The 24,221-nt window shown below is 43.0% G+C and overlaps 1 protein-coding gene across 5 annotated transcripts in view; it reads right to left on the reverse strand.

Annotated features, from left to right (window-relative positions):
* The window catches only part of ARMC9 (armadillo repeat containing 9), a 113,729-nt gene that overhangs the window by 53,763 nt on the left and 35,745 nt on the right, over positions 1 to 24,221 (reverse strand). For 3 of the 5 annotated variants that reach the window (XM_054040353.1, XM_054040354.1, XM_054040352.1), the window contains exons 10-13: positions 15,495 to 15,530; positions 5,937 to 5,971; positions 3,706 to 3,817; positions 2,171 to 2,263 (exon numbers count right to left, since the gene is read on the reverse strand). The exons of 1 other annotated variant lie outside the window; for it this stretch is intronic. In XM_054040353.1, coding sequence (XP_053896328.1) covers positions 2,171 to 2,263; positions 3,706 to 3,817; positions 5,937 to 5,971; positions 15,495 to 15,530 — 276 coding nt within the window. The remainder of the gene's footprint in view (positions 1 to 2,170; positions 2,264 to 3,705; positions 3,818 to 5,936; positions 5,972 to 15,494; positions 15,531 to 24,221) is intronic. One more of the 5 variants, XM_054040355.1, reaches the window with a different exon arrangement.

Genomic DNA, 24,221 nt, shown 5'->3' on the forward strand with positions numbered 1-24,221 from the left:
GTGTGGTCCCATACAGGTCTGTCCTGGATCTAGTACTATCCAATATTTTCCTTAGTGACTTGGATGATGGACTAGAGAGTATACTCCTGAAATCTGGAGATGATAAGCTCAGAGGGCTTGCAAGCACTTGGCAGGACATGATCAGAATTCACAATGATCTTGATAAACTGGAGAATTGGTTTGAAATCAGTAAGATGAAATTCAATAAAGACAAGTGCAAAGTAAGAGGTTTAGAAACATGGCCTATGAGGAAAGGTTGAAAGAACTGGGCATGTTTAGTCTACAGACGAGAAGACTGAGAGGGGACGCGATAAATCTTTACATATGTAAAAAGTACAAAGAAGACAGTGATCAATTATTCTCCATTTCCACCAAGGGTAGGATAAGAAGTAATCAGCTTAGTTTGCAGCAAGGGAGATTTAGGTTAGATATTAGGAAAATCTTTCTAATGATAAGGATAGGTAAGCACAGGAACGAATTACCCAGGAAGGTGATGGAATCCTACTCCTTGGATGTTTTAAAGAATATTTGACAAACACCGTCAGGGATGGTCCAGGTATACTTGCCATGTCTCAGCATGGGGCTGGGGAAGACATGGACTAGATCAGTGGTTCTCAACCTTTCCAGACTACTGTACGCCTTTCAGGAGTCGGATTTGTTTTGCGTACCCCAAGTTTCACCTCTCTTAAAAACTACTTGCTTACAAAATCAGACATAAAAATACAAAAGTGCTATTACTGAAAAATTGCTGACTTTCTCATTTTACCATATAATTATAAAATAAGTCAAAAGGTACATAAATATTGTAGTTCCATTTCAGCCTATAATATATAGAGCAGTATAAAACAAGTCACCGTCTATGAAATTTTAGTTTGTACTGACTTCACCAGTGCTTTTTATGCAGCCTGTTGTAAAACTAGGCAAATATCTAAATGAGCTGATGTACCCCCTGGAAGACCTCAGCATACCCCCCAGAGTACGCATACCCCTGGTTGAGAACCACTGGATTAGATGACCTCTTGATGTCCCTTCCAACACTACATTTCTATGATTTCTAGGGTACCTGTAGAGGCAACAAATGCATCCTGATGAGGACAATGGGCTTACATCTTGAAAATTAGACCCATGGCATCAAAGAGATAAAGAATGAAACTGCTACTCTGGATAAAATTAATTATCATCAATAAATATAAAAGTCATGACTTTGTTAATGACCCCAGCTGGATTATCAATCACTGAGGACCCCTTCCAATCAATATGCAGGCTAGAGCATTCTGCGAAAGAAAAGTTATAAGTGCTGAATTTACTGAATTTTAAAATGTGATTACAGCTGCTGCATAAAAGGATATATTGTATGTACATCGTAAGAACTAAATCCTAGTTTAATTCTTATTCTGGGTCACAAGAGAAATGAATTTAGTGTATCCTCTTACAATCCATAATTTACTCAAAAAAGATTTATCGAGTGAGTCATTCTCCTGTGACAAGTCACACAAGTGAGAGCCAAGCTCCTGTGTTAGGATCTGATCCTGTTCCTACTGAAGTAAGTCAATGGTATAATTGCCATCGATTTCAACTGCCGCAGGGACAAGCCCTCAATGCATTAATGAACTTCCATGTCTCCACAAGTACTACACACTCGCATGCAGTATAAACCTAAATTAAGAACTCTAGTAACACAACACAGCACAACACTAACCACAGAGACACACACCTAGTATTTCAGCAAACTGATCCCACAGAATCACTTATAGAAACTGTTTCAGGGCCTGGTCTATGAGGTAATTAGCATCTCCTGTGAGTACCGTGTGCATCCCACTGACCTCAATGGGAGTCGAGGGTACTCAAGGCCTAGCAGGACTGGGCCCTCCTACTGCATAAATGATAAATGTCATATTTTGGCTTATGGACCACTGTTAAGAGGTCATCCCACAACATAGCAATTAAGATGAAAAAGGTCAGCTCCCAAAAACAGACAGACCAACCCTTCCCCTGACAGAGAGTCTGTGTTAGTGGTCAGTGTATTCTGAAATGTGTGTCTCAACCCAACAGATCATGTACAAATCTGTTTAATTATTTGTATGTTGTAATAGACAGAGTTTACTGATCAGCACATTATAAAAATCAATAATATCACACACAAACCAGAGTAAGATCTACTCTTGCTGACCTGGTTACTGTTGTGGATATCCAGTAGGTCATTGCTGATATAACCCTGCAGGACGGTGTCTCTCTGCTCACCGGGATGAGACGTCGTCAAGCGCTATAAAAATGGGGGAGGGGGTGTGGCAAATTAATCATTCACATAAATTAATGCTAATGTGAGCGAGTGTCTGGGAGAATTATTTGTGGAGAATTAATCCTCCTCTCACATAGAGGATGAATTCAACTTTGAGGTCTGACAGCAAGTGAAATGAATTTAGTGCTCTCAGCTCAGTGGCCAGCCACAAAACTCATTCAGACTCTGTCAGCATCTGCACAGGACTGACCTGGTAAGATAGACAGGGAAGAGACCCACAACAGGGCTCAAGTCATTAGCAAGATAGGGTGTGAAAGTTTACACTGCATCTACCTGGTTTATAGGATCATCTTTCTTGCCTGTCATTTTGCCCATGTCAGCCTTCCTTTTGAATCCCTCCATTAGCTTCCCCTCTTCCGTGGCATGAAGTTAAAAGATTCTTGTTGCCACCTTCAAAGTTTTGCTAGAATATGCTTACAGTTTCCCCCCAAAACGGAAGATTCGAGATATAGGCAGTTTCTCTCCAATTATTGCCCTATCGAGAGAGAGTTTTTCTTGAACAAAGACACACAATCATTTCTTTGGCTTGGTCTACACTACAGAGTTAGGTCAACGTAAGGCAGCTTACATCCACCTAATTATGTCAGTGTGTACACTACAATGCTGTTTCTGCCCAAGTAAGTGGCCCACTACACTGACATAACTCCACCGCCACGAGAGCCATAGTGTTTATGTCAAAGTAGCTAGGGAAACACAGCGTCTGGTTAGACACTACATTACTTACATCGCCTGTTGGCTGTCAGCCCCAAGTGGAGCCCTCCCCAGCCCCCTGCTGGCACTGACAGCCTGAGCTGGGTGCAAGCTCACAGCTAGGACCCGCTGCCACAGCACTGATAGCTCAGGCTTTCAGCACCAGGGCGGGGAGAGGGGGCCAGCTGTGAACCCCAGGGCTGTCCGGGGCCAGCTATTAGTGTCCCACTTCAACCAATGGAAGTGCTCCTGGTGAGGACACATACCACCAAAAGAAGGAGCAAGTGTGGACGTGAACCACCGCTGTAATTATGGTGGTGGCTGTACATCAACTTAATGTAAGTCAACTTAATTTTGTAGTGTAGACATGCCCAATGAAACAAAAGGACCCCTTACCCGCCCTCAGGCATCATTGCAATGAAGGTTCCGAAATCTTCCAGTTGGCCTTCACCACTCAGAAAGGCCACAGACGGAATTCACAAGGCACCTCCTGCACTTCCCTCAGAGCCTCAGCAAGTGTCATTGACTGAAATGCAAGCAGAGAAGCCTCTGCATTCTCTCTCTGCCCCCCGCATACCCTATTCTGGAGGAAGACAGCTCTCTCCAGATGTGAGCCGTCTTGTCTGAAAATTAGATTTTAGCTCCAGCTCTTCAGAAAAGGCCTATGCCAGTAGCACGAGATCCTTCTTCACTTGTAGTGAGACCATCTCACTTACCCAGCGCAGAGCCTGCAATAAGAAAGCTTTAAGACGATCACTCCCGCTGATCAGATCTTTCTTCAGCTTCTCATAATCCAAAGAAGGTAACAATGGCACTTCCTGCATTTTCCTACATGGCAGATAGGAAACCAGACATTTATTAAAACCACGTCGAACTCCTTCACTGAAGTGAGGTAAGTGAAGAGAGCAAATCTGGTTTCAAAAAAGCACTTGCATGTGTCCTTCCTTTTAAAAGGAAAATAAATCCCACAATTTTTTGACTTCTTTCCTTCGACTACTAACATCAGTTTAGAATACTAGAACTCAAAGGATTTTTAATACTGGGTTTTTCACCATTTCTAGTTTGTTTACTAGGTACATTTTGCTCAGGCTGGACAGAGAAAATCAACTGGCAAATGTAATATGCATTGCCAGTGAAGGTTGCATTCTGTTCACATACACAAGCACAATACTGCTTCTTGGCACACACTGCAAGGGAATGGTGACTTTTTTAAAAGTTGCTTTCATTAAACTGTTTTTGTTCTGAGTACTGAAATATACATTTTCTGCTAAAACTGCTCCTACTCATAGTAAGATCCCCAGGGCCATTATCCCTTTAAGACAAAATCATTCAATCACAGAAAAACTTGCCATACAATTATTATTCCTTCAGGGACAAAGCTACTAAATCCACTGCAAATTTGGTTCTAGGAACACACAACTAAGCTTACTCGGGGCTTCCTTTCCTCCTGGATTTGTGGGAACCTAACTACAACAGGATTGTACTGTCTATAAGAACTAAGGAAAATACAGCCACTGAATGCCAGCTAGTAAAATATTGTGCTGCAAGCTATATTAACTAGGGTTACCATATTGCAGTTCTGGAAAAAGAGGACACTCCAAGGGGCCCCGGCCCTGCCCCAACTCCGCCCCTTCCCCAAAGTCCTGGCCCCGCCCCAACTCCACCCCTCCCCTGAACGCTCCACCCCCTGGTCCTCCCCCTCCCCTGCTTCCTGCGAATCAAATGTTCACAGGAAGCCTGAAACAGGCAGGCAGCAGGTAAGCTGGAGTGGCGGGGGGGGGGAGGGGAGGCGTGGCCCAGTCCGGCCCCCCCCCGGCTGAGCGGATCCCTCCGGCGGCTGGCCAAGAGGCTCTGGCCCCAGCAGCTCCGGGCTGTTCCTCACTGCCTCAGCTGCAGCTCCTGAAGCCCTGGATCGCAGGCTCTCCTCCCATATGCTTTCTATAGTGCAAGCTTTGCCTGCAGAGAAGCTGACTATGGGGGTTGCGGGGGGGAGCTATGGCTGCTGGAGGGGGAAGCTGGGGAAGGGGTGGCACGGCCTCAACCCCCGGGGCTGCCTGTCCCGCGGAGGAGGCAGAGGGGCGCAAGCTGCAGCAGGACCCCAACCCCCGGGGGAGGGGATCTGGGGCCAGCCCGGGGAGGCAGGAGCAGTCCTGGGGGTGCTGGGTGCATGCAGGGCAGAGCCCTGGGAGAGCCCCAGCCCCGCGGCGGGCAGTGCTGCAGAGGAGCCCGCGCCCCATGGCGGGCGAGGGGAGCCCCAGGCAGGGGGAGCCGGGCCACCCGCACCCACCTCTTGCGGCCGCTCCATGATGCTCCCCATACCGCTTTCCGCCAGCGTGGCTGCCCTGTCAGCTGCTTTTGGGTCTTTAAATAGCTGTCCGGGGGGAAATCCCGGACATTTTTAGCTTTTTACTAATTCCCCCCGGACGGCTATTTAAAGACCTAAAAGCCGGACATGTCCGGGGAAACCCGGACGTATGGTAACGCTAATATTAACAAGTTTCAGAGTAGCAGCCGTGTTAGTCTGTATCCGCAAAAAGAAGAACAGGAGTACTTGTGGCACCTTAGAGACTAACAAATTTATTAGAGCATAAGCTTTCGTGGACTACAGCCCACTTCTTCGGATCCGAAGAAGTGGGCTGTAGTCCACGAAAGCTTATGCTCTAATAAATTTGTTAGTCTCTAAGGTGCCACAAGTACTCCTGTTCTTCTTTTTGCTAATATTAACAGGGCTAAAAATAGTTTGCTGAGATTGGAATGTTAATGATCCCTTTAGATCAAGAGTTTACAAAAGGCGTGTGGGCCACGTTGCATTCACATACAACAGTTGTTGGTAACCATACACAGAGAGGCAAGTGATTCTCATTAGTAACCAGCTGGGTACTGGCTGTCTCCTCCCACATACTCTCTTTACAAGATAACCAAGCAAAGCTCAGCAAGAAACACTTACACAGGGGCTAAAGATGCTCTTAACATTGTTGATGCCTGGAGAAAAGGAAAAGGAAACACAATAGGTTAATCCAAATTTTACACAGGCAGTGCTTATTAATTGGATTCACAGTGTTCTCTCTCATCGGGGCTGGGAGGTTTGGAGCCTACCACTACTACCACCATGGTGTACTTAAACCTAACGAAAGCTGGAGGGAAGTGACTGCTTTTACTTCAATGGGAGTTCGATCAGATGCTAGCTCCCAAGCAAAAAGGCCTTTGATTATGCTCAGGATTGACACTTCTCCTTGCCGACAGACTCCAAAAATCACCCGATGAAGATCCAAGCCTTTCAAAAAGAAAGCAAAAAGTGATAACAGCGAGCAGGAAAAACAGGCTTACAGCCAGTGAGCTATCGTAAACAGTGAGGACTGGTATTTCATAAGAATCAGCTGGGGTCAGAGAGATGAAGGGCCACTTGGAAGGTCTTCATTGACTCTAATACTTTAAAAATACCCTTTACGGTTGAAGGGCCTTTTTTCTATATATAATTTCAAATTCACATACAAAATAACAAACAGGAATTGTATCTCGGGAACTCTGTCCTATGCTTGGTGTTGTACAAAACAGAGGAAGGCATAGTCCCTGCTTCAAGCAATGTACACAAACAGGATGGTCAGCAGAGCACCCCACAGCAGCAACGCTTGTTTCTGGTCCTGCCTCAACTTAATTCATTTTAAATCTCGTTGTCTCCCTCCTTAGCAGCCCTTTTTCAGGAATCAGAGATGAGCACCCATCAGAAGACTGACTGGTTAATGTCAGCATTGTATGTATAATATTTATCTATTTTAATAAATGGTCTTTGTTAAAGATGACTGTGGGTGGGCCTGGGAAGAAACAGTTCTGGCATAAGAGGGTTCCTTGGTATGTATTCCACTGATGTCACCTGTGTGCAATATTCACAGACTATTCAGTGTCTTCCTTTTGTGACAATTACTCCAGCTCACTTTCTAAAAATCTCTCAATACCACTTATGCTTTTAAAATTGGTCTTCTTTTATAACCAAGCTCTTTCAAGAGAGACCATATAATCAATGTCTATTGTCCGATTTAAAACTGGGAAGTTTAGAAGATGAAAGGCAGGAATCACCGCAGAGAATACTGAATGACTCCATCTCACGTACCACTGAACACTTAGGTTTCACAATGGTCAGAGGTATCCCTTACAAATACACCTCTACCCCGATATAATGCGACCCGATATAACACGAATTTGGATATAACGCAGTAAAGCAGTGCTCTGGGGGGGCGGGGCTGCACACTCCGGCAGATCAAAGCAAGTTCTATATAACTCGGTTTCACCTATAACGCGGTAAGATTTTTTGGCTCCCGAGGACAGCGTTATATTGAGGTAGAGGTGTACAAGGAACATTTCTCTCACAAATGGAATGAACTTACAGTTGCACTGACAGTCATTTTATGTTATGTTTACATCAATGACTACTGTACATAAGAGCCAATTAATGGTTCTTAGGCCTTAAAATTAACCTGTCTTGACAGCAGCGCTTCCATGTTGCAGGAATTACTTTTCACAGTGGAAAAGTCTTTCAGATGTGTCATATTATATATAAACATTCAATTTACCTTTCAGTTATTTTTTTTTTCATTTTCCTTGATGCTTTTGTAAATATTAAAGGTAAGTTTTGTTTAAACAAAGCTTTCCCCTGACCCAAAACCATTGTCTCCTACCTGAGCTGGCAATGAAATCACAATTCATTTCTAGCACCTTAGAGCTTGTCTACACTTAAAATGCTGCAGCTGCATTGCTGTAGTACTTCAGTGAAGACGCTACCTACGCTGATGGTAGGAATTCTCCTGTCGGGTACATAATCCACTTCCCCAAGAGGCAGTAGAGAATTCTCCCGTCAACCTAGTGCTGTCTACCCCGGGCATTATGTCGGTCTGGATTTTGCACACCCCAAGCGACATAGTTATACCGACCTAATTTCCTTGTGTAGACCAGGCCTTAGTCGGCTCTGTGACAATAAATTAGCACAACAGTGACTGCACTGCATGTTCAAGCAAAAGGAAAAGTAACATGGGTAAGCTGGAAGGGGGAGGGGGATGGGCAAATGACACCGATGGCAAAGGAAATGCCTCAGAAATGCCTCAGATCACTAGCAGGGTATGTGATAGTCTGTACTCTTATGTTCATCCTTTTTACAAGACTAGGATACATTTTATACAAAGTATGCCTTGTGAGGTATTATTTGAAAACTCACAATCTGCTGAACATTATTGTCTTGCTAAAATGTATACAGTCTATTAAGGGCCAAATTCTGCCATCCTTAACCACACGACTATTACCTTACTCCCGGAGTAGTCCCTTGAAATCAATGGAATTACTCATGGAAGAAGCTATTGTTCAGCGTAAGCAGTATCTGCTCTTTAGGGACAGGAGTTGGTTTACAATACTAGTTAATGTACCGGGGCTCATTTTTTTTTTCCTGTACCTGCTCTCAGGGTCAAGTGTGATGGGCTCATTTTATTCATGCAAAATTAAATGCCTACTTCTACATAATTGCTCTGGGGTTAATGCTGTATATTCACTTTTACCACATTCGTGGTGATTTTTTGCTTTTGAATCTGGCTGCACATAGTTTAGAAGCATCAATGGCAAATAATGGAATCATTCAAGATGCCATGAAGAATTTAATCTTGTCACAGATGGTGGAGTCCTTGTGCCCAGATATATGATTACTTCGACAAAAGCCAATTTGCAACATTTCAGTGTTGCCTAGTGAAAAGAGCACTAGGGACTCAGGAGACCTGGGTGCTAATCCTGGCTCTGCCACTGGCCTGCTGGGTGATCTTGGGCAAGTCACTTCATCTCTCTGTGCCTCTGCTTCCCCATCTGTAAAATGGAGATAATGATACTGGACTTTCTTTGTAAATTGCTTTGAGATCTACTGATGAAAAGTGCTAGGTAAGGGATGGATACTGCAATAAAATTAAATGAATGCTCTTGGCTGTTAAATAATGCACAAGCGGGAAACACAGTGTTTGACTCGGCCAGAGAACAACACTGCTACAGAAATTAGGTTAACATGAGTTAAAACAAAATAAAAATTATAATTCTTTAACAAATGTGTTTTATTTTTGGAACTTGTTTGGTCCTATATTTTTAAATAATTTTATGAGAACAAGAATAGCAGTAAAACATTGCTAGTAAGTTATTTGATTTCTACAGAAAGCCACTTGAAAGCTAGCCAGTGCTGTTACTAGAACACTCATGGTTTATAGGGCTATACATTCCGTTTCCATGATGCTTTCAGTTGGCCTTGGACAAGCATCTGAGTCACACGGTATGCCTGTCCATACTGTATGCTGAGGGATAGCTGTACACCGCTTTGTTCTCAGGCCACAGCTGATTAGGTCTGAACAGGGCCGGCTCTGGCTTTTTTGCCGCCCCAGGCAAAAACGCCTCCCGCCGCCCCCGGCGGGGAGCGCAGCAGGGGAGGGCGCCGAGCCCGGCCGCAGGCCGCTCTCCCCCGACAGGCCAGAGCGCCGAGAGGAGGGCAGAGAGCCAGGCCGGGGCTCCGCTCTCCCCGGTGGCCAAAGCGCCGGGGGGAGGGCGGAGAGCCAGGCCGGGGCTCTGCTCTCCCCGGCGGCGAACTCGCCGCGGGCCCGCTCTCCCCCGAGCGGCCAGAGCGCCGGGGGGAGGGCGGAGAGCCCGACCGGGGTTCTGCTCTCCCCGGCGGCGAGCCCGCCGCGGCTCCACTCTCCCCGACAGGCCAGAGCGCAAGGGGGAGTGTGACGTTATTGATATAATCTGGGACCATATAGATCATTGTTGCAACCAAGGTCCTGTAGTGGCATGCAAATCTTGTATAAAGGGGGTCAAATGGGGTGTCTAAGACAAGGTTATGGTTTACTGGTTATGATTATGCTGTCTATATGTATGTATCAATTTTGTAGTTGAAGTTATGAATATTGGCTCTATACTGTCTGTATTTCAAACTTATGCTATGCTGCTGGGTGACATCCCAGACAAACTGGTGTTAGCTCTGCCTAGCCTGCTTGATGGCCCATTAAGGACCATCAGCTATACAATGTACCCATTGAGAGAAGGCAAATATGCCTTGAGACTCAGCAAAGTATGCAGGAACTTGCCCATGTGACTCCAGACTCCATTTCCACAGTAAGAACAAAGAGGTGTTCTTACACCTGGAAAAGACTATATAAGGCGGATGCCTCATCTCCATCTGGTCTTCAATCCTGCTTCATACCTCTGGAGGTACTTTGCTACAAGCTGAAGCTTTGAACAAAGGACTGAGGACCCATCCCAGCGGGGGATGTATTCCAGAGACTTGATTTGAACCTGCAGTTTATTCTATCGCTGCTGCAAGCCTGAACCAAGAACTTTGCCATTACTGTATGTAATTGATTCCATTTAACCAATTCTAACTCTCATCTCTATCTTTTTCCTTTTATGAATAAACCTTTAGATTTTAGATTCTAAAGGATTGGCAACAGCGTGATTTTTGGGTAAGATCTGATTTGTATATTGACCTGGGTCTGGGCCTTGGTCCTTTGGGATCAGGAGAACCTTTTTCTTTTACTGGGTTATTGGTTTTCATAACCATTTGTCCCCATAACGAGTGGCACTGGTGGTAATACTGGGAAACTGGAGTGTCTAAGGAGATTGCTTGTGAGACTTGCGGTTAGCCAGTGGGGTGAGACCGAAGTCCTCCTAGTCTGGCTGGTTTGGTTTGCCTTAGAGGTGGAAAAAACCCCAGCCTTGGGCTGTAACTGCCCTGTTTGAGCAATTTGTCTTGAGTTGGCACTCCCAGTTGGGTTCCGCCAGAACCGCATTGTCACAGGGAGGGCGGCGAGCCCGGCCGGGGCCCCGCTCTCCCCGACCGGCCGGAGCACCAGGGGAGGGCGGCGAGCCCGCCGCGGCTCCGCTCTCCCTGGCGGCCAGAGACACACACCGTTTTTGTTTTTTTTTTAAAGTTGTGGCCATCTCTATGAATAAAGACAGACTTTACTGAGAACTCTACAGCCTTCTGTAGAAGGGCTTTATAACCAAAGAAAGAACTGCAGAGCAATCAATCCTTTTAGTTATAATATTCCAATTTTAACTCCTGTTTTATTACTCAGTACGCCATAAAAATGCTGTTCCCTTAGCTACAAGATACTTTGTCCCACAGTAAGCTGGGAGTGGAACACACACCCCTTACAAAATTCCTATAAATAAGCCTGACAAATCAAATATACTGCAAGCCCCACTCCACTCACAACATCCTGCATATTTCACAAAGTTTTTGTTTGTTTGTTTGCTTACTTTGATTCATTCTGTTTGGTATTGATCTGAGAGGTTCCAGTCTCAGGATATTAAATACCTTTACATAAACTATAAAAACTGGTTTTAGCTCTCTCCCTTTGACATCGAAACATCAAATGGTCCTGAGCTCATCTGGGTCTAATTCAGGCATTCCCGTACTCATGATTAAGTTATGTACTTTGAATACACTCTGGACAGTGGCACAATCCCATTTCCTCCACTGTCACACCTGGATATAGTAGCCCTGAGAGCAGCACATCGGGGAGAGAGCAGCAACATTAGGCACACTGGTTGACTGACACAATTAAGCTGCTTTTTAGTAAGGTGGCATTTTCAGGAGAAATGTCACAGAACAAGGGCTCAAGGACTCAAAGATAATGAGGCAGGGTAGCAATTCCTGTAGGTAAGTCTGACCACTGAGATATCTCTCACACCAACCCATCTCTATCCATAATAAACCTCTTATGGTTCATGAACAGCGTATTAAACATACAATAGCAGAGCACAACATCCACTACCACCAGGGGCAAAAAAGAAGAGATCTGAAAGAAACTGATCCCATTACAAATTTAGTAACAAATAAAATACTCACTGTAATCACGGTTTCCACAAAGCACTTTAAATATGGACTTTCACACTGGGAAAGCATTTAACGTCCAATGCTCCTTTCCTAATATGTATAAAGTGACATGAGAATTTACCTGGAAAAGGTAACTGGATCTACTTACAGTATGTATGGATCCCAGTGTGGACTGCTTTGCATAATGCACTCAATGGGACTACAAGGGGTACGGGAGCCAATTTGGCACTAAGATTTTTGATCCCTCACAGTCTATTGAATCCTAATTTTTTTTTAAATAAATGGAGATATCCTATCTCCTAGAACTGGAAGGGACCTTGCAAGGTCATTGAGTCCAGCCCCCTGCCTTCACTAGCAGGACCAAGTACTGTTTTTGCTCCAGATCCCTAAGTGGCCCCCCAAATATTGAACGCACAACCCTGGGTTTAGTAGGCCAATGGTCAAACCACTGAGCTATCCCTCCCCCCTCTTTCTTGATTCTTATACTGAAGTCATAATACTGAACTATTAACATCATAGTTATTTCTATGGCAACGGTGCAAATTCTGATGTCATAAGCATAGGGATTTTGAATGTATCATGGGTCTAGCAGAAACTGGATTCTGGAGGAGAACTGGACTTATTTAAAAACAGATATCAGAAAGAATTGTAGGAGAAACAGCAAAAACATCAGGCCAAGTATTCTATAAATATGCTGCCCTTCCATTCAAGGATCTCAGAGTATCTTGTAATAAAGCAAGCCTCATAAAATCCCAGTGATGCTGGTAAGTAAATCCCCACTTCGCAGCTAGGGACACTGAGGTGCAGAGAGGTGAAAACAAAGACTCCCTAATTCACAGTCCCTATAACTTAAATTCTAGACCACTGGTTTTCAACCTTTTTTCATTTGCGAACCCCTACAAAATTTCAAATGGAGATACAGTCTCCTTTGGAAATCTTGGACACAGTCTGCGGGACTTCTAGGATTCGCAGACCGTAGGTTGAAAACCACTGTTTTAGACAATGCTTCCCCTCAGGTTTTCAAGTTTACCCAGTGCAATGTTGCTCTTTAACTACAATTAGCTAACAATAAAAGGACTCGCCAGGCCATTTTAACAGCCATCTACTCACCCTGACACCATGCACCTGATCTTTCTTTGCATGGGATAGGCACTGATATTTTTTAACCTTTTGAATAACAGTATTTTGCAGGCTGCCAGCTGAATGATTAAGAGGAACATACGGTATATAAATGTATCTGTGACATTGTAAGGGTTCATTCTGTACAAAATCCCACACAAAATATGCCTTGCGGCCAGCCAATTTTTCAAACCTACACAGTGAATGCAGAGACTAGGCATCTTTAAATGAGGAAATAAAAAACCAATAGCCCAAGCACAGCTCAGTCTGGCAGGGTCATGGGCCTATGACTAATGTAGCTGTGTTAGGTCTTGCCAAAGCCGACCCAGTTGCCATATTAATTTAAGTAATTCTGTCATAATGCAAAGTAGCTACAGATGGCAACCCTTCATTACAGAAAGAAGCGAAGCATGAATGTGACCAGAGTTGAATAGAAAAAAAAGTTCAAAGGGAAATCAATGTTTATAAAAGAAAATGTGAGAGCCAAAAACCAAAGATGAGTTAGCAAATACTGTAGCTCTGCATCCATCCAACTGGCTCGTCTACATTATTTTATGTGGTACAACATACAGCTGAAAGCCAGATTCTGATCTCAGTTACTAGGGTGAAAATCCAGTGTAAAACTTGCAGGTTCTCTGAATTTGCAGAGGTGTAACTGAGGTCAGAATTAAAAACGTAGGTGCCTGGTGAAGATGTAAATTACAAGATCGAAGTTCAGGCTCAGTACAGCTTACTAGCACCCTGAAATATAAACAATATACCTACACTTTGGATGCTGAACTTGTTCATTATTCATAATATGCTGGTGCCAACTAAAAAATCAGATGCAACCCGTAATGGGCCAGATTCTGAGCCTGTGTAAATCACATAGCTCCACTGAAGTAACTAGAACTAGGCCAATTTATATGATCTGAAGATCTGGCCCATGGTCAGTTCCTATAATACTACAGGTATTTTGTCTTATGCAAATTTCTCTTTTCTCATACAAAATAGATCCTCTAAAATAGATCACTTATAAATGAATCAAAGGACAGTGCAAGATTATCATGGTGTGTTAGTGTGATCCCACTAAAAGGCTGCCTCAGGTACCAGCATATTAGAATGTATACAACTTATGAGTAAAGAATTGAAATATTGCGTGGAAAAAAAGAATCACCCTTATGAGCTTAACAAATGCCGTCTAGCTGGAGGCCAATGATGCTTTGTGGATAGCTTTGAAAATAAGTGGATTCTTTTTTAATTTGCATCTTTCTATCTATCTTATACTAAGAACATCAGCATAAAAAGCAATACGTGTTTCTCCAAGCGTCCTTTCACTCCTGCTAATTCCTCACCTGAAATCAATCCTTCTTCTTAAAACCTCACAACTGGCTGCTGCAGAAGTGAGCGGAATGTCAAACACCAAGTGAAGATCATGATAAACGAGGACTCAAAGGATCAACAGAAATGGGTTGCTTAATGGAGATGATCTTTTAGTACAGGTGGGCCTGGCTTGTACTCAGTGGGTGAAGATCAATGGAGGTACACTAAGGTTACATTTGGCCCCATGCATTCAGGGATACTTTGGGGCAGTTTCCTAAAACAAGAGGTTATCCACTAAGGGTGAGCTCTACAGGTTTCACTGTATTTTCAGAGAAGGAATAAGTAAAAGCAGCAAATGGAGGAGAAAAAAAATCATGTTTTATGCAAACATCCTTACTAAAGACAGGAGTAGTGCAGGGGGAAAATACACACACACATACGATTTTCTAAACAGAACATTGCTTGACATTTTTAAAGGAGGTGTCAGTAGTTCTTTATGGTTTGATTTCGTACTAGATTGTTTAGCAGACTAATATCCTTTCTCTGCAAAGAATGCACTGTCTATGGGCAACATCAGATGCTTATGATGCACTTGTAATGTTGTCAGAATACAAATGTCCATCTGGGGTGCAGAAGGCACAATCAGCACTCCCTGAACTATTTTGTTTTCGTTTTTTTAAATGAAAATGCTGTGGTATTTGATCATGTTTAGAGTACCCGATCTCAATTTGTGATTAAAAAAAAATACAAGTAACTCTTCTGGGGAAAAGAATGTGAATCTCTGCCATGTTATCTTAAGCAGTTTATCGACTTACTTAACAGGGTGTTGCAGGGGTTAGCTAGTGTTTGCACTGAACTTTGAAGATGCAATGTGCTATTCAAGTGCTAAGTATTAAGGCTCACAGATCAAACAAACATCTCCTACACTTTATAAAGAAGCTTCGTTCAGGTAAAAGCTGTATTAATGCAGCAGCTCTTGAGTTGAGGTGCTTTGTGTTAAATGCATTACACAGAATGAGTTCCATTGGAATTTATATCTTGTTCTCCATGCAAGGGTTCCCCAAACCCTTATATAGGTTTAAAAAAATAACTAGTGTCTATAACAGTCAGTGACTCGGTATGAATGAAAATAGGGCAAGTGAAATTATCATACACGGAGCAAGAAGAGAAATACAGAATGTGACAGGGTGCAGCAGGCAATGTGAAAGATATAAAGAAGATATAGAAACTTACATATCCGTCATCACAAGGGCTGAGAGAGTAATATCCCTTTATGGACAAACAGGCACACATTAAAATGAAGAAGATTAAAAAAAATAAGTTAACAGAAACAACTCACAGAGAAAACAGTTAAAAAACCCAAAACCAAATCAAAATAGCTGAAGAGTAACAGACTGCTGAGTTTGAAGAGCGTAGGGCAAACTCCTCCTCCTCCTGCAATAAAGCTATTAGTACCTCTGGCTGTGGGACTGAGAACAGGGTAGGCCTCTAGTTGCCATTTGCATTGTTAGGCCTGCTACAGACACACCTGGTCTACACACACTTTTTGCACAGGTATAATTATTTTAGTTCTGGATATGATTTTTTTAACCAATATATTTTTATACCAGTACAACCCCTAATGTGGATGCAGTCATACTGGTGTAAAGGTGCCTTCTACCAATACTTCTTCCTGTACAGGAATAGCTATACAGGTATTAAACACCTTCATACTGGTATAATGCCTTCATACTAGGGGGATTGTACTGCTGTAGCTATATCGGTATGGTTAGAGCAACAGATACTAGTGAGCCCAATCTTGACTGGATGACACCAACTACTGAGAATGTAATTGTCAATGCATTCACTTGCACTGATTGGGACTTCTCACAAGTGCAGCGTGACAACTGTGAGAAATAATATGGGGGGTGGGGGGGGTGGGATTAGTCTATAAGCAATTTCCTACCGAAGGCAGCTTCAGAGTTGAACTGAGGTGAGTTCCCAGAGGTCAAAGTCAGGGCGTAGCTACACACAAACTGGAATCAAACTATCTAAGGGTATGTCTACACTTGCAGAGTTTTTGCACTGTAAATTTCACAGGTGATAGGGAACCAGTGAAAGAAAAGTGCTGGTTTGTGTATTCACTTAATTCCTCAGGCGTCAGAGAGTGTTTACACTAGCAGCACTTCCATCCCCGATGACAGCAGCGCTGTAGGGCAGCTATTCCACAGTGCAGCTCTCTCGATAGGTCTTGTGGGAAGAGGGGGGTGAGCGGAAGGCATTCTGGGTCCCTGCTCAGTGCTCCGTGATGCCCTGCTTCATGTCTCAGGAGCCCCATTATTTCCTTGTTTCTTTTGTGGCATTTTTTTTAACCCCCCCCTGTTGTCTGGCTGCTTTCCCTGCCACATCTACAAACAAAGGGAAAGGGAGTTTCAAACTTCCCTGGGCTTACAGGGGAAGGAGCGAACATCTGTTTGCCTGGCGTGAGAGCAGCGGAGATGCTGGCCAGAGTGGTCACTTTTGGAACTGTGGGTTATCCTCCGGAGGCCAAAAGGTGTTTACACAGGTAGAACGTGTCTTCACTTTCACAACTGCACAAAAAGAACAGCGGAAAGAACTGTATGTCTCTCCTGAAGGTGGCTTCTTTTTGTGGTGAAACTTCTGAGTTTCACCGCAAAAAGTCATGAACAAGTGTAGACGTTCCCACGGTTTTAGCGCAAAAAAAGGGACATTTTGCGCTTTAAATAGCAAGTGTAGACATAGCCTAAATCAGTTGTAATTCCCACCTTCAGGGCATGTCTACACTTACCGGTAGATTGGCACTGCTGCAATCGATGCAGCGAGTGTCGATTTAGCGGGTCTGGTGAAGACACGCTAAATCGATGAGAGAACACTCTCCCATCGATTTGTGTACTCCACCTCCCTGAGAAGCGTAAGGGAAGTCGACGGGAGATGCTCTCCCATTGACACAGCACAGTGTAGCCACCACGATAAGTGGATCCAACTACGTCGACTTCAGTTACCTTATTCGTGTAACTGAAATTGCGTAAGTTAGATTGATTTACCGCAGTAGTGTAGACCAGCCCCAAGTTATTTCAGTACAAATCTGCTTGTGCTCATTTCAAATTAAGAGTGTCCTTTTTCGATTTAACTTAAGTTGTTTTTAAATCTAAATAGGACATTCTGAATCCAAAATAAGAGTGTTCACACACAGACTGGCACCAATATAACTTATGATACAAAATGCACCCACTTGGTTTATTTTGGTTTTAGTTTGTGTGTAGAGAAGCCCTCAGTATTTAGTTACTCCTGCCTTAGGGTGACCAGATGTCCCGATTTTATAGGGACAGTCTGGATATTCAGGACTTTGTCTTATATAAGTGCCTATTACCCCTCAGCCCCATTTTTCACGCTTGCTACCTGGTCACCCTAACCTGCCTGTGCAGACAAATAAGTACATAGGAAAATGCTACAATCTGCAAGTCCCTCATTTAAGTAGCATCCATACTGTACTGTTCCTTCAATTTAAGTAAGGATACAGGAATTTTGCTACTCTCCATCATGACTGGGATTTGGGAAATAGCATTTGTTGTGTTTGCCTGTGAAACCAATACCTAGACCATTTGAGGGAGGAGAGAGGGGAATAAGATATAGGAGTCCAAGCTTCCCCTTCCCTCCAGAATTAAGACATTTTATTCAAACATGAAACATCTCCCCTACCCTCAGCGCAGAGGGTAGTTACACATGAAATGCACACCATACTCTGCATCAGTTGGAAAGCATAACCTGTCTTTGTCTAGAATATAGAGCAGTTTTGTTTCTGCATTATCCAAGATCACACATGAGCATTTTTTTCTACACAGGAGTGGGGAAGACAGGAAAGGGTCTATTTTGTTCTGGGACGAGTCTACTTAAGGCTATTAGCTGACATAATAGGTGTTTTTGTTTTTAAAAAGACAGAAGTACACCCACAGAAAATTTAATGAGTACATTCTGGAAAGCTAAAAACAAAAATTCTACTATTGTGCCGCCTGGCTTTGCTTCGGTAACCTGCTATAGAGAGCATTTTACAAACAAAAAAAAGAACACTTGCTACAAAGTAGCTACTATTTAAGGGCACATTTACATTGGCAAGGAAGGGGTGCTTATTAAGGAAAGGAAGCAGTGGAAGACCACAAGAAAAGGGAACATACTATGCTAGGTTACACAGTAAAGAAAACAAACAAAACCCAAAATCCCAGAGGCTTAAGACAATAAATGACTTGTATGCAGGTATTAAATAAATAGGCACCTTAAGCAAAAGCTGACGTCTGACAAGAATGTCAACATAAAAAAAAATAAGGGTTTTTCCTCACAGACCCTTATGAGCTATGCCAAAAGAAATCTACCATTTGCCAAACGGACAAGTACAACATAAGTAGAATTATGGTTTAGTCCCCAAAAGGTAAACAGAACGCAAGGGAACAGCAAATAGCCAATGGCAGAGAAAGAATGTAATATGCTTTTTAAATTAAAGGTGAAGGACTTTACAATTTAATATAGATTCAATATGTGCTGTCAACTATTTGGATTCTTAGTCATAATGCAATCCCATTAAAAGAGCAATGACTGAGACGCACCCAGGACTCTAAATACAACAGGCTCCATCAAGGAAGTTATTTCTCTTCACCTACATACTTAGAAGTTTCACTGACTTTGAGTGTTTTCGATTTCATTGTTAATATTTTGTATTTTAGGTGCCTCATCGGCTTCTATGGTTTGTGTTTCAGCATTAACATATTTTAAAATATGACCTAAAAAAAAAAAAAAAACAGTAACAATAAGGGCTAAATGCTCCAAACTGCCATGATAAAGTCCCTCTCTAGAATAAGATAAAAGGTGGTTTTAAAACAAAATTTCAGTTTTGTCTAGACAAGGCTAAAAGGGATATTGTAAGTATGCATTAGCTACCACGTGCTAACGGAGTTGGAGGTGATAGACATATCTGTGTAGCTCGGAATGAGCTAGCACGTTACAAACAGCAAGCATGGATGGTGGTACAGGCTAGTCAGCCGAGTACTTACTGTATCTAGAATCTCGGACAGGGTTGTACTCAGGGCAGCTAGTCTGTACTGCCGTGTCATAGCTACACTGCTACTTTTAGTGCATCAACTTCACCAAAACTGGCACACATGCATCTATCTAAAATGGAAATTACACCTCCAGCTACAGTGTAGAAATATCTTAAGGTCTTTTGAAAGTTGAGGCTTCTCCTTCAGCCTCGTCTTCACATGGAAAAAAATTGGATTAAAAAAAATTTTTTTTTTACAATGTATTCATTAGCATGTGGCAAATAACGTGATTAAATCCTCAAGACAAGGCGATTACAATTCTAACTCAGGGTAGCTGGTCAATATAAATCCTAGGTTCCTCCTAGTTTTTGTTGCCTGAATTTCCTTGATTTTTAAGGGTTTTTTTATTTTCAAATAACTGGAAGAATATTTTTCATCAGACTAACCTAGGATCAAAACAGAAGAGAACCAGTGGTCTAAAATACAGACAAGAGGGCTAAAATGTAGAGGCCAATCCTGCAGAGACTTAAGTGTGAGACTAATTTATTCGTGCATAATCTTATTTGAGATACTCATGTTTGAATCTTTGCAAGATTGGGTCCTTAATGTGCAAACTAAAATACAGTCTGCATTTATCATTAAACATTTTAGTTAGAGACCTTGGTTTTCTTCTGCCAAATAACTGTTGAGGGGCCTATGGTCTAAAAAGCTTTAAAAACAAATGTATTTAAACTTGTAAAATTATTCCTTCAACTGAGAACGTTTTTTAAAGTGTTCATGAGGCTGACATCTTGAACGTCAACTTTCAATCCAAACCATTACATCTGAATTATGATGCACTAACAATTGGTATTTATTATGCAAAGGCTATCAATCTCACAGACAGGAAGCATACCCTATACTACAATGTAGAAAGTAGTACCGGGGCAACCAGTTTTACTCAACTGAAGACCATGAGCTTGATCCTGCAAGATGCTAAGCACACTGGCTCCAACCCAGCAAAACACTTCAGCATATACCTAATTTTAAGCATGTCAATAGTCCTAATGAAGTAAAAGGGACTACTCATGTGCTAAAGTTAAGCATGTGCTTAGGAGCTGTGCTGGACTAGGTCAGAGTGTTCAGTACTTTGAAGGATCAAGCCCCACTTTGCCAATTAGCCAGAAGCCTGTTAGCCACACCTAGCTTACATTAAACAGATATGACTTCAAAGATGGAGACTAGGGGTACATCTACATTGCAATAAAAAAGCAAATCTCAACATTGATTCTCAGAGCCTGGGTCAATTCACCTGGGCTCTCGAGCTCAGGCTAAAAACTGCAGGGTAGACGTTCAGGCATGGGCTGGAGCCCAGGCTCTGAGACCCACACCCTTGCAAAGTTTCAGACCCAGGCTCCATCCCAAGCCCAAATGTCTACACCGCAAGTTTTAGCCCGAAAGCCCAAGTAAGCTGAACTGAGCCAACTGTGGCTGTGCTTAGGATCTTTATTGCAGTGTAGATATACCCTAGAGACCCTAGTCCATTATTCGCTGAGTACTTTAGTATCGACGAAAGACAGTTGTTACCTAGAGAACACATAATGCCCCAGTTTGATCCACGCTCTATATTAAAAAGATGAGAGCCTTATTATGGAACTCTCTGGGCAGCATTTGGCAGACAGGCCACAGCACAACCAGCCCTGGGGCGGGACTTTTTTTTTTTTTTTTTTTTTAAGTCGAATACATTCATTTTTAAACTTACCCACCAGCTTACTGAACTTCAGAAAGTTAGGAATTTGATCATCTCTTTAAATGCTTCAAATCCATTATTGTTTTTTCAGAACTGCCAGCGCTGCGGCTCTGACTTCCCATTCTCAGATCCAGACCCCTTTATCCACGGCATTGCCCTGGCCTAAGTCTTATGCTTGTGGAGACATCCAGGCCTGAATCCTGGAAGTCAGTCCAGTGGGAACATCTAGCTTTTAGATTTACCCTTCTGCTTTGGACTCCTTTCAGTGATGGAAGGATAGACTTCTAACCACACTATGATACGTTAAGATGTGTGTTCTTGTGCGATAACAGTACACCCAACAAGCTGATGCACTCTGCCTTTGATTACAATTATATGACCGCCCAGAGACCTCAGAATTTTGTATTCCACCACAACACTTTCCCAACCCATAAAATGACTCATTAAAAAATATCATGTTGCCTCTATATAAATCCATGGTACGCCCAAATCTTGAATACTGTCTGCAGATGTGGTCGCCCCATCTCAAAAAAGATATATTGGAATTGGAAAAGGTTCAGAAAAGGGCAAAAAAAATGATTAGGGGTATGGAATGGCTTCCATATGAGGAGAGATTAATAAGACTGGGACTTTTCAGCTTGGAAGAGATGGCTAAGGGGAGATATGATTGAGGCCTATAAAATCATGACTGGTGTAGAGAAAGTAGATAAGGAAGTGTTGTTTACTACTTCTCATAACACAAGAACTAGGGGTCACCAAATGAAATTAATAGGCAGCAGGTTTAAAAGAAATAAAAGGAAGTATTTCTTCACACAACACCCAATCAACCCGTGGAACTCCTTGCCACAGGATGTTGTGAAGGCTAAGACCATAAGAGGGTTCAAAAAAGAACTAGATAAATTCATGGAGGATAGGTCCATCCATGGCTATTAGCCAGGATGGGCAAGGATGGTGTCCCTAGCCTCTGTTTGCCAGAAGCTGGGAATGAGCGACAGGGGATGGATCACATGACGATGACCTGTTCTGTTCATTCCCTCTGGGGCACCTGGCACTGGCCACTGTTGGAAGACGGGACACTGGGCTAGATGGACCCTTGGTCTGACCCAGTAGGGCCATTCTGATGTTCTTATGTCCAAACTGAGAGCAGGGAACAAAATAGAACAAACAAAGGAAATCCTTTTTTAAGAATGTACTCCAAGGTATACAGCCTTATTTCTTTTGTACAACAGAGAACTGTCGTCTACAGCAGTGCTTCTCAAAGTGGTAGTCCATCGGCTGCCAGTCCGCGGCGAGTTTCCTCATAAGAGCGTCAAATAGGATAATAATATGGCACCAGTCCCTGGCACAGTGGGGGAAAAAATTGCTGGTCCCTCACATCAGATAGCTTGAGAAGCACTGGTCTACAGCATTAGAACTCAGTCCTGCTCTTTGACACTTGAGTTCATTCATGTATGCTGTGTGGAGTAACTTATTTGACAAAAAACACAGGGCACTGCAGTGTATTTGAGGGCAGGACTGAGCCCTTTGTTACAAAGGAGAGGTCAGAGAGAGCTTTATAAGTGGGGTAGACAGTTACTGATGGCTTGTCTACATTTTGAGTTAGTGCATCCCAATGGGGATAGAAATTCTAGTCCGCATCAGTGTGTTGCGCATTAATTGGTGCACGTGGACCTTGCTGGTGCGAACTATCAGTTCCCTAGTGCCCGTGAACATAGTACCCAGGACTACATTAACACCCACTAGCATGCCACACCACCAGCAGGTTCCACACGGGCGCGTCAGTGCATGGCACACTGATGTGGACTAGAACTGACACCCCAGAGATGTGCACTAACACACCATGTAGAAAAGCCCCTAGAGTAGCTGGAGAGGCCATATTTTGGTCTCCTTGACTGGCTTAAAGTAAACAGTGAAGTGACCTTCCAACACATACCCAGCACAGATGTTACAGGCTCAGATTCTAGGGGCTGATTCTGACCTGTGTCACTTGGGACACAGTGCCTCTAGCTTTATTCCAAAGCTGATGTGAAAAGCTGAAACTATTTAAGGACAGACAAAACATCTAGTTACATAATAACCAGTTATTTGGAAATTTTAAAGGAAAGAGCGATAGGCTACCTCAGCAGCCTTGTGAATAATCTGCACTGCCATGCTGGAGATCTGGATTTGATTTCTAGTCCTAGTCTCTTCTGCTTTCTGGGTCAGCAAAGATTGGGAGTGCTGCGATATATCATACAGATGGACAAGGAAGAAGTCCCTGATTTTGTGAAATGCCAACTTATTTCAGCTTTCTCTAAGGAAGTGGGCTGGGCTGGGCAGGTTTTCATTTTTTGACATTACTCTTCTTGTTTGAGTTTCTAACTACATTGTTCACACACCTAGAGTGGTTCTGGGAGGCACACTGTATAAATTGGAAACAAACAAAAACTCTATCATTCAGAAGGATGAAAGGACTGAGTCAGAGGAGCTGCTTACAATGTGGTTAAGATTTGCAGGGCAGACTGTAGTTAACCCTGTCCCCAAACCTTGGCTAACATCTCGGTTGGCAACATGATTAGATCCCACCCACACTACAAATTTTAATCCTCTTATAATCAGGCCAAGAGACAACTGTATTGTAACTGGCTCTCTTACACCTGTACGGTAACCTCCCAAGTGTCCATATTGCCCTCAAGCATCATGGTGTCAGAAACAGGGTCTAAATCATCAGAGAAAGGAACCATTTGCCTTTCAGGTTGGGTCTATGCTAGTCTTGTATGGCAAGTTACCCACTGTTGCACTGCTGTTCGTGGATCTGTGCCAATAGTTGTAACAGGGGAGTACAAATGTAGATAAGACCCCTGCATTGTATCACTGTTATCTAACCCAGCTCAGAGTAAGTCTACAATGACAAGATAGTAAATATTTGCCTGTTCACATTAGCACTCCCCACTGTTGCTACCACTAAATGAGCTGCACCAGTGAAACTATAATAGTGGAAGATTTTTTTTGAAAGAGGCTAGCGGAGGCACAAAGTTTTATATTGCAAGACAGAGAAAGCAATCCTGACCACTATGGTACATTGAAGCAAAGAAGATCTAATTGAGCATGGTGATCTGTGAGGTGTACTCCATTCTCCCAAGCAAAAACATAAAAAAGGGTATGGAACATGTAAACAATCCTACAACCAACTAATCTATATATTGTCATTATAAAGATCAG

Source organism: Malaclemys terrapin, chromosome 9 (genome assembly GCF_027887155.1).
Source record: "Malaclemys terrapin pileata isolate rMalTer1 chromosome 9, rMalTer1.hap1, whole genome shotgun sequence".
Taxonomy (NCBI): domain Eukaryota; kingdom Metazoa; phylum Chordata; order Testudines; family Emydidae; genus Malaclemys; species Malaclemys terrapin.